The sequence below is a fragment of the Bombina bombina genome, chromosome 3 (assembly GCF_027579735.1).
Source record: "Bombina bombina isolate aBomBom1 chromosome 3, aBomBom1.pri, whole genome shotgun sequence".
Lineage (NCBI taxonomy): Eukaryota > Metazoa > Chordata > Amphibia > Anura > Bombinatoridae > Bombina > Bombina bombina.
In genome coordinates, this window is record NC_069501.1 from 1,204,269,775 (window position 1) to 1,204,284,535 (window position 14,761).

Here is a 14,761-nt window from a genome sequence, read left to right on the forward strand (position 1 = left end):
GCGTGGTTACGCTCTGTTCCCGTTTCCACATTCCGGACCGTGTGGCGACTGAGATATTCTAATCCGCGGGGGTCTGGTCATAGGAGGTGGTGAGTGCCCCAGCCATTGGTTGTATCAGGTGCCGTTTTTGTTTTTTACTGTTTGTAGTTCATATTGCTAAACCCTCTTTGTAATGGGGGATTCTGATGCTGAGACTGCTCATTTCAGATTCAGTTACTGAGGATTCGGATTCCGAAACAATTATAATATCTGATTTAGATTCTGTGTCCGGTGACAAATCCGGTTTAGCCTCATTGACTCCTGTTAACCATGTTTGTTCCATATACCATATGAGAGCACCTGGTTCCTCGGGCTCGGGAATCAGGGATCTGCTGAGACATCTGCCTCTGGGGGTCCTGTCTCCCAGGGAGCGAGTTCCCTACTGAATCTTCCTCCTACACATGCGGGTAACCCAGTTTATGGTTCCTCCACCTGGGGTGGTGTATTCCCCCCGGAGCTTGCAGCACGTTTTCGCTTTCAGATAATGTTGGCAATTGCTCTTTGAGAATGTGCTTGTGCCCTATTGTCCCGGGTATTCCGCCTCGTGGTGGGCCTCCGCAGTATCCTGAGGGTTCTGTTCTGGAGTGTTGTGCCTTTCGTTATAGGATTGCGTGCCTTTGCGTATTGCTCTGGCATCTGTTTGAGTCGCTGAATGACCCTATAATACACAGATACGGGAATTTTCAGTCTGATAGTCCGAATGGTACAACTCGTTAGACATGTGGGGATGAGGTAATCTCCTATTGTCTGTATTTTGAGTTCTTATCCAGTTTTTGTGAGATGGGGCTCAGTTTGGTTGGTCCTACGGGTAGGCCCGTGTCTTTTTTGGGCGTTAGCCTTCGGGTTGCCTTGTTTTTTATTTGTATCCGATGGGATGTCTTTTATTTTTTCATTATTTTTTCCATCTGGAACTTTCTGGAATCGATACTCAATACTTCTTCAGAAGTTGTTTTGGACATGTTAGTCCTGTAAAGTTAAAAATGCCTGTTATCTTTCTTCCCCTTTCTGAGATTCCCGCTTTCTGGGGCTTCGCTCCTTTTTCCTGACCCAGTTTTGGGTTGTTTTAGATTCCTGGATCTCAGGACTGGTCGGGGTGTTCCACGGTAGTGGGAACTTGGACTGTGTCCTAGCTTCTTTTACCTGTCCGAGTCAGGGTTGGCCTGGTTTTTGGAGTATTTATTACTCTTAACTACTGAGTATCCCATGTCATCTATGGGTTACCTGGGTGGCTTGTGCCTCAAGGGTGTGGGTTCATACCTAGCTGCTGGCGTTGGATTTACAATTTCTGGTGCACCTTAGGGTTACATTCCCCTGGTTAGTTTGCCAGTGTACCCGTGGATTCTCTGCTCTTCAGGTTAATGGGTTGTCAGTGCCTCTGTTGGCGTGCAACTTGTAAGGGGGTCCTTTTTCTAGGACATTTGCGTTTGGGATTTTTCTTCCCATTTAGACGGTGGCTTCGGGCCTTAAGGACAGTTGTTGTCCTTCCGGTCTCTTCCCTTTCCTTAGGCAATATTCTCCTTCCTATGGAGATGAAGTCCTTTTTTTATGGTAGAAGTGGTTCCGCCTGGGGCCTTGCTGGCTACACGTCAGACTATGGGGCCTTGTTTTGATAGATACTTAAGTCTATGGCCTTGTCTGTGGTCAGAGTCAGGTTGTTCTAGTACTCTGGGAGATGGCTATACCATCTTTACGCTTGTTCGTGTATCAGTTTCAGGATTCTGTTGTTCCTGTACTGGATCCCTGTGGCTGGGTTAGTCCAGCTGGGTATGGATCTGCAGGTCAGACTGTCCGAGCAGTCTAGGGGTCACAGTATCCATTGTATGTGTGAGCTTGTTGAGTCTAGCCTGATAGCTCAGTCTGCTAGGAGATGGTTTCTCTTTTCTCCTTGCTCCTTTACAGGAGAGGGTTTACTCTTCCTTCAAGTTCTGAGGGTATATTCTCCTCTTCTTGGGAGGCCATGATGGAGGCTTGTGTTCCCCTTTTTGGGGGCCTAAGTGTTAGCCTGGCGTCTTAGGTTGCCTGGCAAGTGCCCTCTGAGGGTCTATTTTTGTGTGGTCTGTTTCTTGGACTGCTTTTTCCTTGCAAGCTCCTTTTGTGTCGTCCTGTTATGAACTCTGTTATTGGACTTGACTGAGGTTTTTGTCTGGGTCTATTACATGCTTTCCCGGCCGCATACTTTGATATTCTATGGGTGGGCGCAGGGAGGACTTTGCTTCTTCAGTTGCGTCCATGCTTGCAGGATGTTTGGGAGAAGTTTTTCTGTCTGAATGTCAGGTATTATCCCGGTTTTTGCTTCGTATTGGCGTGGTCTTCTTCTCTGTTTGGATCCTTTTAGGTCTCTGTGAGCTGGGCCCACAAACACTTGGAGGTGTTCTTTTTGTATAAGGGAACCTTTTGGTTTCCTCGGTTCTCCTTTGCTTGTCCCCTTGGGGCTTTAGGCTGGTTTTACCTTCATCAGAGGGGTGATTGGTGGGGGGCCGTCTGTTGGGTGACGGTGTCTCTTGGAGGATTGTTGGCTCAGTCGAGTCCGTTCGCAGGTCTCTTGTTTTGCTCTGGACTAGCTGCGAGTCAGTGTCACTGGGACTTTTCTTTCCAATTTTTCTCGGCTTCAACGAAGCAGGATTTTTTATTGGGTACAGGCCTGGTGCCCTCAGTTTGGGCCACCTATTGTGCCCTCCCCTCTTAGCATTCAGTGTCCTCTATAGCTTGGGTATTGATTTCCCAAAAGTAATGAATGCAGCTGTGGACTCTTTCCATTTAAGAAGAAAAACATAACTTATGCTTACCTGATAATTTCTTTTTATTCTGATGGAAAGAGTCCACAGATCCCCACCCATATTTTATGTGGGGCCTCCTTATATTCTTCTGGCACCTTTTCACCCTGATATTTCTTCTACTGTTCATTGTTCCTCGGCAGGGGTGTGGGAGGAGTATTTAAGTCTTTGGCTGTGGTGTCTTTGCCTCCTCCTGGTGGCCAGGTTCTTATTTCCCAAAAGTAATGAATGCAGCTGTGGGCTCTTTCCATCAGAAGAAAAGGAAATTATCAGGTAAGCATAATTTGTTTTTTTGCTGAATTAATGCAACTGTTCTGTGTGGCTGTGCTTAAAGGTGAATGTACATATATTTTCGGTATTTTACCATAGTTATTTAGGTTTTGGCTACTAAATCTACAGTGTTTGTTGTCTTGTTTAGCCACAGACTTCTGATTTTATGACTCTAAATGTACTTTATTGGACAAACCGCCATAATGACAAATTTTAGTTTCTGAATATTGGCCTTTGTTGTCAAGAACATGCCCCTGTGAAATGGACTAAAGCTGAAAGAGCAGCAATCATCCTTATCTGTCTTTCTATCACATATTGGGTTGTGGTTTTAGTGAGCATAAGCACCTGTTTATAAAAATACATGCAAATGAGCAATTTCTTATGCATTTAGAGATGAATAAAAAACAAGTCACTGGAAATACATTAAAGGGACCATTAAATACAGAAGGATTGCAGCATCTAGAAATGCATAATAAAAAGACAATCCAATAGCACTTGCTTTGAATTTCAAATCATTTTTTTTTTTTTTTTTTTTTTAGAAATTTCAAAGATAGTTTTTAGTGCCCACTGTATCATGTGACAACCATCAGCCAATTACAGAATTATATATGTATACAAAGTAAACTCTTGCACATGCTCAGTAGGAGCTAGTCCCTCAATAAGTTTGCATATAAAAGTCTGAGTGAAGTAAATTGGAAAGTTATTTAAAATTGCATTCTCTATCTTAATCATGAGTTTAACTTACATTTTTACAGTACATAATAACTGCAGGCAGAATTTAGTAGAATGGGCTTTTACTGTGCCTCCTCACACCTATCTATTCCATTGCTCACCCTTATTCATCATTGGTTTCTTCATATTTGAATTTGAACCATATAGACACTCTGTTTGGCATAATTTATTTTTTAATTCATAGTTTCCTACCTGTGCTTTAGTCGTTCCATAGTCAATCATTTTGCCCTTTCTAAAGTGGTCAGAGGACGTATAACTACCAGTACTGATTATAGTTTTAAACTATAATGTGAATAATTTGATTTATTGGCTTCTGCTAAAGTTTTATTAATTATCTAGTAAGGAGCTTATTGGGTTCCCACACATCATCTAAATATTTTTGTTAACAGGGTAAGTATTAAAGGGAACCTTTTGAAAAAGCCAAACAGGCGAAACATGTCAAGGGCAGGAGGGAGAGTTGTGGGGCTCTCCAAGTTGTTTTAAAGATTTTAGACCTAACCCTAAATATCAATATATGTGTACCGTTAAAGCTAATTAATTGTTGGCCAATGCGTATGTTTGGCAATACCATTAGCCTTAGTGCTAGGTGCTACCAATAGTTATATTACTTAAAGGAGAAACTATATTTATCCAGTAGCTCCTTTATTCAAACCAGTAGCAGCAACTCAGTTTAGCAAAGGAAGTTGAATATTTGAATGTGTTAATAAGTTGCCACATTACTGAGTGGCTGATACAGTTGCCACTTCATGTGCAGTGTGCTGACTTTGTTGCAGACTCTCATTCCATTAGCAACGATACAAAGTTGTTTGTTCCTACTTCCCATTGTAGTTGCTCAGTATATTTTCACAACAGTGAGCTATCTGGTTATTTGTTTTAAAGAGATCCACACTGTAATATTTAGCGAACGTTAAGCTATATGGCTAAATATATATTCTCGGTTTCAATCCTGTAGCTGAATTAGCACTAAGTATTAAGCTCCAATATAATATATACAACAGTGCCTCACGCACATTAGGATGGGCCAATAACCAAACAAGTTAGCTAATCCTGAATTATAGGACAGCGGTCACCTTTCTGTTACATTATAGGTGATATGGTCGTTGATAAAAGTTTTTAATTTTTCACCCATGATTTTAAACAAATTAAATCAAATGTTATGTTTTAATTTTAATCTACATTAAACACAACATTACTCTCTGTAAGAAGGAATACATAGAGTGCTCTGTATAAATAGAGTATTCTGTTGCAATTGGTGATTCCTCAATCACCAACTGTTTTTGTAAATAAATATTAAAGGGACATGGCTTTCATGGTTTAGATAGAACAATTTTAAGAGACTTTTCATTATACTTCTATTATCAGTTCTACTTCATTCTCTTGGTATAGATTTTTGAAAGGTAGTCTAATGAGCAGCGGTGCTCTACTGAGACCTAGCTTAACAAACCTAGTGAGCCAGTGACAAGGCATATGTGCATAGCCCCCAATTACCAGCTAGCTACCAGTAGTGGTGCATTGCTGTTCCTGAGCCTACCTAGGTATTGCTTTTCAACAAAGTGCACCAAGAGAACAAAAAATGATTATCATTATTTATAAGTGTGCTGTACAAGAGATTTCATTATATATTTCTGTTTGAGTAATAACGACCATCCCAGCTTAATACTCTCTAAAAAAAACACCCTCTCTGTCAGTAAGTATAGTAGCCAGATTTAGAACTTCACAACTTTTTTTAAATTAAATTTCATAGGTAGGAACACAGTTAAAAGGACACTAAACACATTTCACACACCTCCCTCAAATTATGGGTACTGCTATTATGTAATCTAGACTACACTGCAGGTAACTGAAAGAGTTGCTGCACATGTGCAAACAAGTCAGCACGGGAATGTAGTGACAGATTTCAGTATGACAGCACTGATGAATAGAGGGAGGCGGGGAATAACCTCAATACTATGCTTATAAAATGTGTTTAATGTCCCTTTAATGTTCTAAATAGGATCTTTAATAAATCTAAATTGATTTATTTTTGCAGCACTGCTATTATTTTACAGAATGTTTCACAAGTACAGTAATTTGAAGTGTTTTATACTTGTATTTACTTATTTACTTAAAAGATTTCCGCAAACACGCCAATATGTCATTTGTCTTATAAGAAAGAGCCTTAATTGTATTGTTTAAATACATGGATGCAGATTCGATTCATTTCTTTTTTATCTGTAGTAATTCAATGCTGCCAAATGACCTGCTTGATATGCAGCCAACGTTCCAGCCAGCTGCGCATCCGCTCTCTACTGCACCACAAGTAACGGGGACATGGGGAGGTAAGAAGCACCTTGATGTGTTTTTTGTTTTTAAACCTGAAATACATTTCTAAATGGATTTTATTTGTGTATTCTAAAGCATAGGTAATTAACACATTATTTAAGATTTAGAATACTCTGTTTACATAGACCAGGTGTAAACATGAAAAAAAAAGCAAATACTCCTTTTAACCAACTAATTTAGGAGCTATTACTAATGCAAATTGCTTTAAATAATGATTTCCTTTCACTAAGCAGTTGATCTTTTTGTATTCAGATTTGTATTTAATGCTTGCTAAAGGATATTTTTACTGTAAAATATAGTTGCACCTTGTGGTTAGTTTAACAGGCTAGACACTAGATATATCTTTACTTGAAGAAAGTTTACCACTCAGTGGATAAAATGCCTACTGAAGCAAGTTATCCTCAAATCCTAGCCATTTGTTCAGACCTTTGCCATTGGTAGACACTAAGCTATTGTTGCTTTATACAGTATTTTTTTTTAATGTTTTCAGTTAAAAGGCTTTTCAACATTTTTTTTTTCTCTCTTCATCTTTTACATTTCTGTTGACTAATTGTTAATGGAGTCCTAATCAGCCATTGAGAAATTGGTCCCTGGGTATCTGTTATGTACGGTGTCTGTACCTAGTTGCTATTACTTACCTTTCTTCATTAAAAAAAACATAATTTATGTAAGAACTTACCTGATAAATTCATTTCTTTCATATTAGCAAGAGTCCATGAGCTAGTGACGTATGGGATATACATTCCTACCAGGAGGGGCAAAGTTTCCCAAACCTCAAAATGCCTATAAATACACCCCTCACCACACCCACAATTCAGTTTAACGAATAGCCAAGAAGTGGGGTGATAAAAAAGTGCGAAAGCATATAAAATAAGGAATTGGAATAATTGTGCTTTATACAAAAATCATAACCACCCCAAAAAAAGGGCGGGCCTCATGGACTCTTGCTAATATGAAAGAAATGAATTTATCAGGTAAGTTCTTACATAAATTATGTTTTCTTTCATGTAATTAGCAAGAGTCCATGAGCTAGTGACGTATGGGATAATGATTACCCAAGATGTGGATCTTTCCACGCAAGAGTCACTAGAGAGGGAGGGATAAAATAAAGACAGCCAATTCCTGCTGAAAATAATCCACACCCAAAATAAAGTTCAATGAAAAACATAAGCAGAAGATTCAAACTGAAACCGCTGCCTGAAGTACTTTTCTACCAAAAACTGCTTCAGAAGAAGAAAATACATCAATAGAATTTAGTAAAAGTATGCAAAGAGGACCAAGTTGCTGCTTTGCAAATCTGATCAATCGAAGCTTCATTCCTAAACGCCCAGGAAGTAGAAACTGACCTAGTAGAATGAGCTGTAATCCTTTGAGGCGGAGATTTACCCGACTCAACATAGGCAAGATGAATTAAAGATTTCAACCAAGATGCCAAAGAAATGGCAGAAGCTTTCTGGCCTTTTCTAGAACCAGAAAAGATAACAAATAAACTAGAAGTCTTTCGGAAAGACTTAGTAGCTTCAACATAATATTTCAAAGCTCTAACAACATCCAAAGAATGCAATGATTTCTCCTTAGAATTCTTAGGATTAGGACATAATGAAGGAACCACAATTTCCCTACTAATGTTAGAATTCACAACTTTAGGTAAAAATTCAAAAGAAGTTCGCAACACTGCCTTATCCTGATGAAAAATCAGAAAAGGAGACTCACAAGAAAGAGCAGATAATTCAGAAACTCTTCTGGCAGAAGAGATTGCCAAAAGGAACAAAACTTTCCAAGAAAGTAATTTAATGTCCAATGAATGCATAGGTTCAAACGGAGGAGCTTGAAGAGCCCCCAGAACCAAATTCAAACTCCAAGGAGGAGAAATTGACTTAATGACAGGTTTTATACGAACCAAAGCTTGTACAAAACAATGAATATCAGGAAGATTAGCAATCTTTCTGTGAAAAAGAACAGAAAGAGCAGAGATTTGTCCTTTCAAAGAACTTGCGGATAAACCTTTATCTAAACCATCCTGAAGAAACTGTAAAATTCTCGGAATTCTAAAAGAATGCCAAGAAAAATGATGAGAAAGACACCAAGAAATATAAGTCTTCCAGACTCTATAATATATCTCTCTGGATACAGATTTACGAGCCTGTAACATAGTATTAATCACAGAGTCAGAGAAACCTCTTTGACCAAGAATCAAGCGTTCAATCTCCATACCTTTAAATTTAAGGATTTGAGATCCTGATGGAAAAAAGGACCTTGCGACAGAAGGTCTGGTCGTAGCGGAAGAGTCCACGGATGGCAAGAGGCCATCCGGACAAGATCCGCATACCAAAACCTGTGAGGCCATGCCGGAGCTACCAGCAGAACAAACGAGCATTCCTTCAGAATCTTGGAGATTACTCTTGGAAGAAGAACTAGAGGCGGAAAGATATAAGCAGGATGATACTTCCAAGGAAGTGATAATGTATCCACTGCTTCCGCCTGAGGATCCCGGGATCTGGGCAGATACCTGGGAAGTTTCTTGATTAGATGAGACGCCATCAGATCTATTTCTGGAAGCTCCCACATTTGAACAATCTGAAGAAATACCTCTGGGTGAAGAGACCATTCGCCCGGATGCAACGTTTGGCGACTGAGATAATCCGCTTCCCAATTGTCTATACCTGGGATATGAACCGCAGAGATTAGACAGGAGCTGGATTCCACCCAAACCAGAATTCGAGATACTTCTTTCATAGCCAGAGGACTGTGAGTCCCTCCTTGATGATTGATGTATGCTACAGTAGTGACATTGTCTGTCTGAAAACAAATGAACGATTCTCTCTTCAGAAGAGGCCAAGACTGAAGAGCTCTGAAAATTGCACGGAGTTCCAAAATATTGATCGGTAATCTCACCTCCTGAGATTCCCAAACTCCTTGTGCCGACAGAGATCCCCACACAGCTCCCCAACCTGTGAGACTTGCATCTGTTGAAATTACAGTCCAGGTCGGAAGCACAAAAGAAGCCCCCTGAATTAAACGATGGTGATCTGTCCACCACGTTAGAGAGTATCGTACAATCTGTTATTAAGATATTAATTGAGATATCTTTGTGTAATCCTTGCACCATTGATTCAGCATACAGAGCTGAAGAGGTCGCATGTGAAAACGAGCAAAGGGGATCGCGTCCGATGCAGCAGTCATAAGACCTAGAATTTCCATGCATAAGGCTACCGAAGGGAATGATTGTGACTGAAGGTTTCGACAAGCTGAAATCAATTTTAGACGTCTCTTGTCTGTTAAAGACAGAGTCATGGACACTGAATCTATCTGGAAACCCAGAAAGGTTACCCTTGTCTGAGGAATCAATGAACTTTTTGGTGAATTGATCCTCCAACCATGATCTTGAAGAAACAACACAAGTCGAATTCGTATGAGATTCTGCTAAATGTAAAGACTGAGCAAGTACCAAGATATCGTCCAAATAAGGAAATACCACAATACCCTGTTCTCTGATTACAGACAGAAGGGCACCGAGAACCTTTGTAAAAATTCTTGGAGCTGTAGCTAGGCCAAACGGCAGAGCCACAAACTGGTAATGCTTGTCCAGAAAAGAGAATCTCAGGAACTGATAATGATCTGGATGAATCGGAATATGCAGATATGCATCCTGTAAATCTATTGTGGACAAAAAATGCCCTTGCTGAACAAAAGGCAAGATAGTCCTTACAGTTACCATTTTGAACGTTGGTATCCTTACATAACGATTCAATATTTTTAGATCCAGAACTGGTCTGAAGGAATTCTCCTTCTTTGGTACAATGAAGAGATTTGAATAAAACCCCATCCCCTGTTCCAGAACTGGAACTGGCATAATTACTCCAGCCAACTCTAGATCTGAAACACAATTCAGAAATGCTTGAGCTTTCACTGGATTTACTGGGACACAGGAAAGAAAAAATCTCTTTGCAGGAGGTCTCATCTTGAAACCAATTCTGTACCCATCTGAAACAATGTTCTGAATCCAAAGATTGTGAACAGAATTGATCCAAATTTCTTTGAAAAAACGTAACCTGCCCCCTACCAGCTGAGCTGGAATGAGGGCCGCACCTTCATGTGGACTTAGAAGCAGGCTTTGCCTTTCTAGAAGGCTTGGATTTATTCCAGACTGGAGATGGTTTCCAAACTGAAACTGCTCCTGAGGTTGAAGGATCAGGCTTTTGTTCTTTGTTGAAACGAAAGGAACGAAAACGATTATTAGCCCTGTTTTTACCCTTAGATTTTTTATCCTGTGGTAAAAAAGTTCCTTTCCCACCAGTAACAGTTGAGATAATGGAATCCAACTGAGAACCAAATAATTTGTTACCCTGGAAAGAAATGGAAAGTAGAGTTGATTTAGAAGCCATATCAGCATTCCAAGTTTTAAGCCATAAAGCTCTTCTAGCTAAAATAGCTAGAGACATAAACCTGACATCAACTCTGATAATATCAAAAATGGCATCACAGATAAAATTATTAGCATGCTGAAGAAGAATAATAATATTATGAGAATCATGATCTGTTACTTGTTGTGCTAAAGTCTCCAACCAAAAAGTTGAAGCTGAAGCAACATCAGCCAAAGATATAGCAGGTCTAAGAAGATTACCTGAACACAGATAAGCTTTTCTTAGAAAGGATTCAATTTTCCTATCTAAAGGATCTTTAAACGAAGTACCATCTGACGTAGGAATAGTAGTACGTTTAGCAAGGGTAGAAATAGCCCCATCGACTTTAGGGATTTTGTCCCAAAATTCTAATCTGTCAGACGGCACAGGATATAATTGCTTAAAACGTTTAGAAGGAGTAAATGAATTACCCAATTTATCCCATTCTCTGGAAATTACTTCAGAAATAGCATTAGGAACAGGAAAAACTTCTGGAATAACCACAGGAGATTTAAATACCTTTTCTCCAACATAGGTGTGTCCGGTCCACGGCGTCATCCTTACTTGTGGGATATTCTCTTCCCCAACAGGAAATGGCAAAGAGCCCAGCAAAGCTGGTCACATGATCCCTCCTAGGCTCCGCCTACCCCAGTCATTCTCTTTGCCGTTGTACAGGCAACATCTCCACGGAGATGGCTTAGAGTTTTTTAGTGTTTAACTGTAGTTTTTATTATTCAATCAAGAGTTTGTTATTTTAAAATAGTGCTGGTATGTACTATTTACTCTGAAACAGAAAAGAGATGAAGATTTCTGTTTGTAAGAGGAAAATGATTTTAGCAACCGTTACTAAAATCCATGGCTGTTCCACACAGGACTGTTGAGAGGAATTAACTTCAGTTGGGGGAACAGTGAGCAGTCTTTTGCTGCTTGAGGTATGACACATTCTAACAAGACGATGTAATGCTGGAAGCTGTCATTTTCCCTATGGGATCCGGTAAGCCATTTTTATTCAGACAGTAAATAAGGGCTTCACAAGGGCTTATTAAGACTGTAGACATTTTCTGGGCTAAATCGATTCATATATACACATATTTAGCCTTGAGGAATCATTTAATCTGGGTATTTTTGTAAAATAATATCGGCAGGCACTGTTTTAGACACCTTATTCTCTAGGGGCTTTCCCTAATCATAGGCAGAGCCTCATTTTCGCGCCGGTATTGCGCACTTGTTTTTGAGAAGCATGACATGCAGTCGCATGTGTGAGGAGCTCTGATACATAGAAAAGACTTTCTGAAGGCGTCATTTGGTATCGTATTCCCCTTTGGGCTTGGTTGGGTCTCAGCAAAGCAGATACCAGGGACTGTAAAGGGGTTAAAGATAAAAACGGCTCCGGTTCCGTTATTTTAAGGGTTAAAGCTTCCAAATTTGGTGTGCAATACTTTTAAGGCTTTAAGACACTGTGGTGAAATTTTGGTGAATTTTGAACAATTCCTTCATACTTTTTCGCAATTGCAGTAATAAAGTGTGTTCAGTTTAAAATTTAAAGTGACAGTAACGGTTTTATTTTAAAACGTTTTTTGTACTTTGTTATCAAGTTTATGCCTGTTTAACATGTCTGAACTACCAGATAGACTGTGTTCTGAATGTGGGGAAGCCAAGGTTCCTTCTCATTTAAATAGATGTGATTTATGTGACACTGAAAATGATGCCCAAGATGATTCCTCAAGTGAGGGGAGTAAGCATGGTACTGCATCATTCCCTCCTTCGTCTACACCAGTCTTGCCCACTCAGGAGGCCCCTAGTACATCTAGCGCGCCAATACTCCTTACTATGCAACAATTAACGGCTGTAATGGATAATTCTATCAAAAACATTTTAGCCAAAATGCCCACTTATCAGCGTAAGCGCGACTGCTCTGTTTTAGATACTGAAGAGCATGAGGACGCTGATGATAATGGTTCTGAAATGCCCCTACACCAGTCTGAGGGGGCCAGGGAGGTTTTGTCTGAGGGAGAAATTTCAGATTCAGGGAAAATTTCTCAACAAGCTGAACCCGATGTGATTACATTTAAATTTAAGTTGGAACATCTCCGCGCTCTGCTTAAGGAGGTATTATCCACTCTGGATGATTGTGAGAATTTGATCATCCCAGAGAAACTATGTAAAATGGACAAGTTCCTAGAGGTCCCGGGGCTCCCAGAAGCTTTTCCTATACCCAAGCGGGTGGCGGACATTGTAAATAAAGAATGGGAAAGGCCCGGTATACCTTTCGTCCCTCCCCCCATATTTAAAAAATTGTTTCCTATGGTCGACCCCAGAAAGGACTTATGGCAGACAGTCCCCAAGGTCGAGGGAGCGGTTTCTACTTTAAACAAACGCACCACTATACCCATAGAAGATAGTTGTGCTTTCAAAGATCCTATGGATAAAAAATTAGAAGGTTTGCTTAAAAAGATGTTTGTTCAGCAAGGTTACCTTCTACAACCAATTTCATGCATTGTCCCTGTCACTACAGCCGCGTGTTTCTGGTTCGATGAGCTAGTAAAGGCGATCGATAGTGATTCTCCTCCTTATGAGGAGATTATGGACAGAATCCGTGCTCTCAAATTGGCTAATTCTTTCACCCTAGACGCCACTTTGCAATTGGCTAGGTTAGCTGCGAAAAATTCTGGGTTTGCTATTGTGGCGCGCAGAGCGCTTTGGTTGAAATCTTGGTCAGCGGATGCGTCTTCCAAGAACAAACTACTTAACATTCCTTTCAAGGGGAAAACGCTGTTTGGCCCTGACTTGAAAGAGATTATCTCTGATATCACTGGGGGTAAGGGCCACGCCCTTCCTCAGGATAGGTCTTTCAAGGCCAAAAATAAACCTAATTTTCGTCCCTTTTGTAGAAACGGACCAGCCCCAAGTGCTACGTCCTCTAAGCAAGAGGGTAATACTTCTCAAGCCAAGCCAGCCTGGAGACCAATGCAAGGCTGGAACAAGGGAAAGCAGGCCAAGAAACCTGCCACTGCTACCAAGACAGCATGAAATGTTGGCCCCCGATCCGGGACCGGATCTGGTGGGGGGCAGACTCTCTCTCTTCGCTCAGGCTTGGGCAAGAGATGTTCTGGATCCTTGGGCACTAGAAATAGTCTCCCAAGGTTATCTTCTGGAATTCAAGGGGCTTCCCCCAAGGGGGAGGTTCCACAGGTCTCAATTGTCTTCAGACCACATAAAGAGACAGGCATTCTTACATTGTGTAGAAGACCTGTTAAAAATGGGAGTGATTCATCCTGTTCCATTAGGAGAACAAGGGATGGGGTTCTACGCCAATCTGTTCATAGTTCCCAAAAAAGAGGGAACGTTCAGACCAATCTTAGATCTCAAGATCTTAAACAAGTTTCTCAAGGTTCCATCGTTCAAAATGGAAACCATTCGAACAATTCTTCCTTCCATCCAGGAAGGTCAATTCATGACCACGGTGGATTTAAAGGATGCGTATCTACATATTCCTATCCACAAGGAACATCATCGGTTCCTAAGGTTCGCATTCCTGGACAAGCATTACCAGTTTGTGGCGCTTCCTTTCGGATTAGCCACTGCTCCAAGGATTTTCACAAAGGTACTAGGGTCCCTTCTAGCGGTACTAAGACCAAGGGGCATTGCAGTAGTTCCTTACTTGGACGACATTCTGATTCAAGCGTCGTCCCTTCCTCAAGCAAAGGCTCACACGGACATAGTCCTGGCCTTTCTCAGATCTCACGGATGGAAAGTGAACGTGGAAAAGAGTTCTCTATCTCCGTCGACAAGGGTTCCCTTCTTGGGAACAATAATAGACTCCTTAGAAATGAGGATTTTTCTGACAGAGGCCAGAAAAACAAAACTTCTAAACTCTTGTCAAACACTTCATTCCGTTCCTCTTCCTTCCATAGCGCAGTGCATGGAAGTAATAGGTTTGATGGTAGCGGCAATGGACATAGTTCCTTTTGCGCGCATTCATCTAAGACCATTACAACTGTGCATGCTCAGTCAGTGGAATGGGGACTATACAGACTTGTCTCCGAAGATACAAGTAAATCAGAGGACCAGAGACTCACTCCGTTGGTGGCTGTCCCTGGACAACCTGTCACAAGGGATGACCTTCCGCAGACCAGAGTGGGTCATTGTCACGACCGACGCCAGTCTGATGGGCTGGGGCGCGGTCTGGGGACCCCTGAAAGCTCAGGGTCTTTGGTCTCG

At 40.9% G+C, this 14,761-nt stretch overlaps 1 protein-coding gene across 1 annotated transcript in view; it reads left to right on the forward strand.

Annotated features, from left to right (window-relative positions):
* The window catches only part of PICALM (phosphatidylinositol binding clathrin assembly protein), a 404,046-nt gene that overhangs the window by 249,139 nt on the left and 140,146 nt on the right, over nt 1-14,761 (forward strand). The window contains exon 10 of the mRNA XM_053705595.1: nt 6,033-6,133. Within this exon, the coding sequence (XP_053561570.1) occupies nt 6,033-6,133 (101 nt within the window). The remainder of the gene's footprint in view (nt 1-6,032; nt 6,134-14,761) is intronic.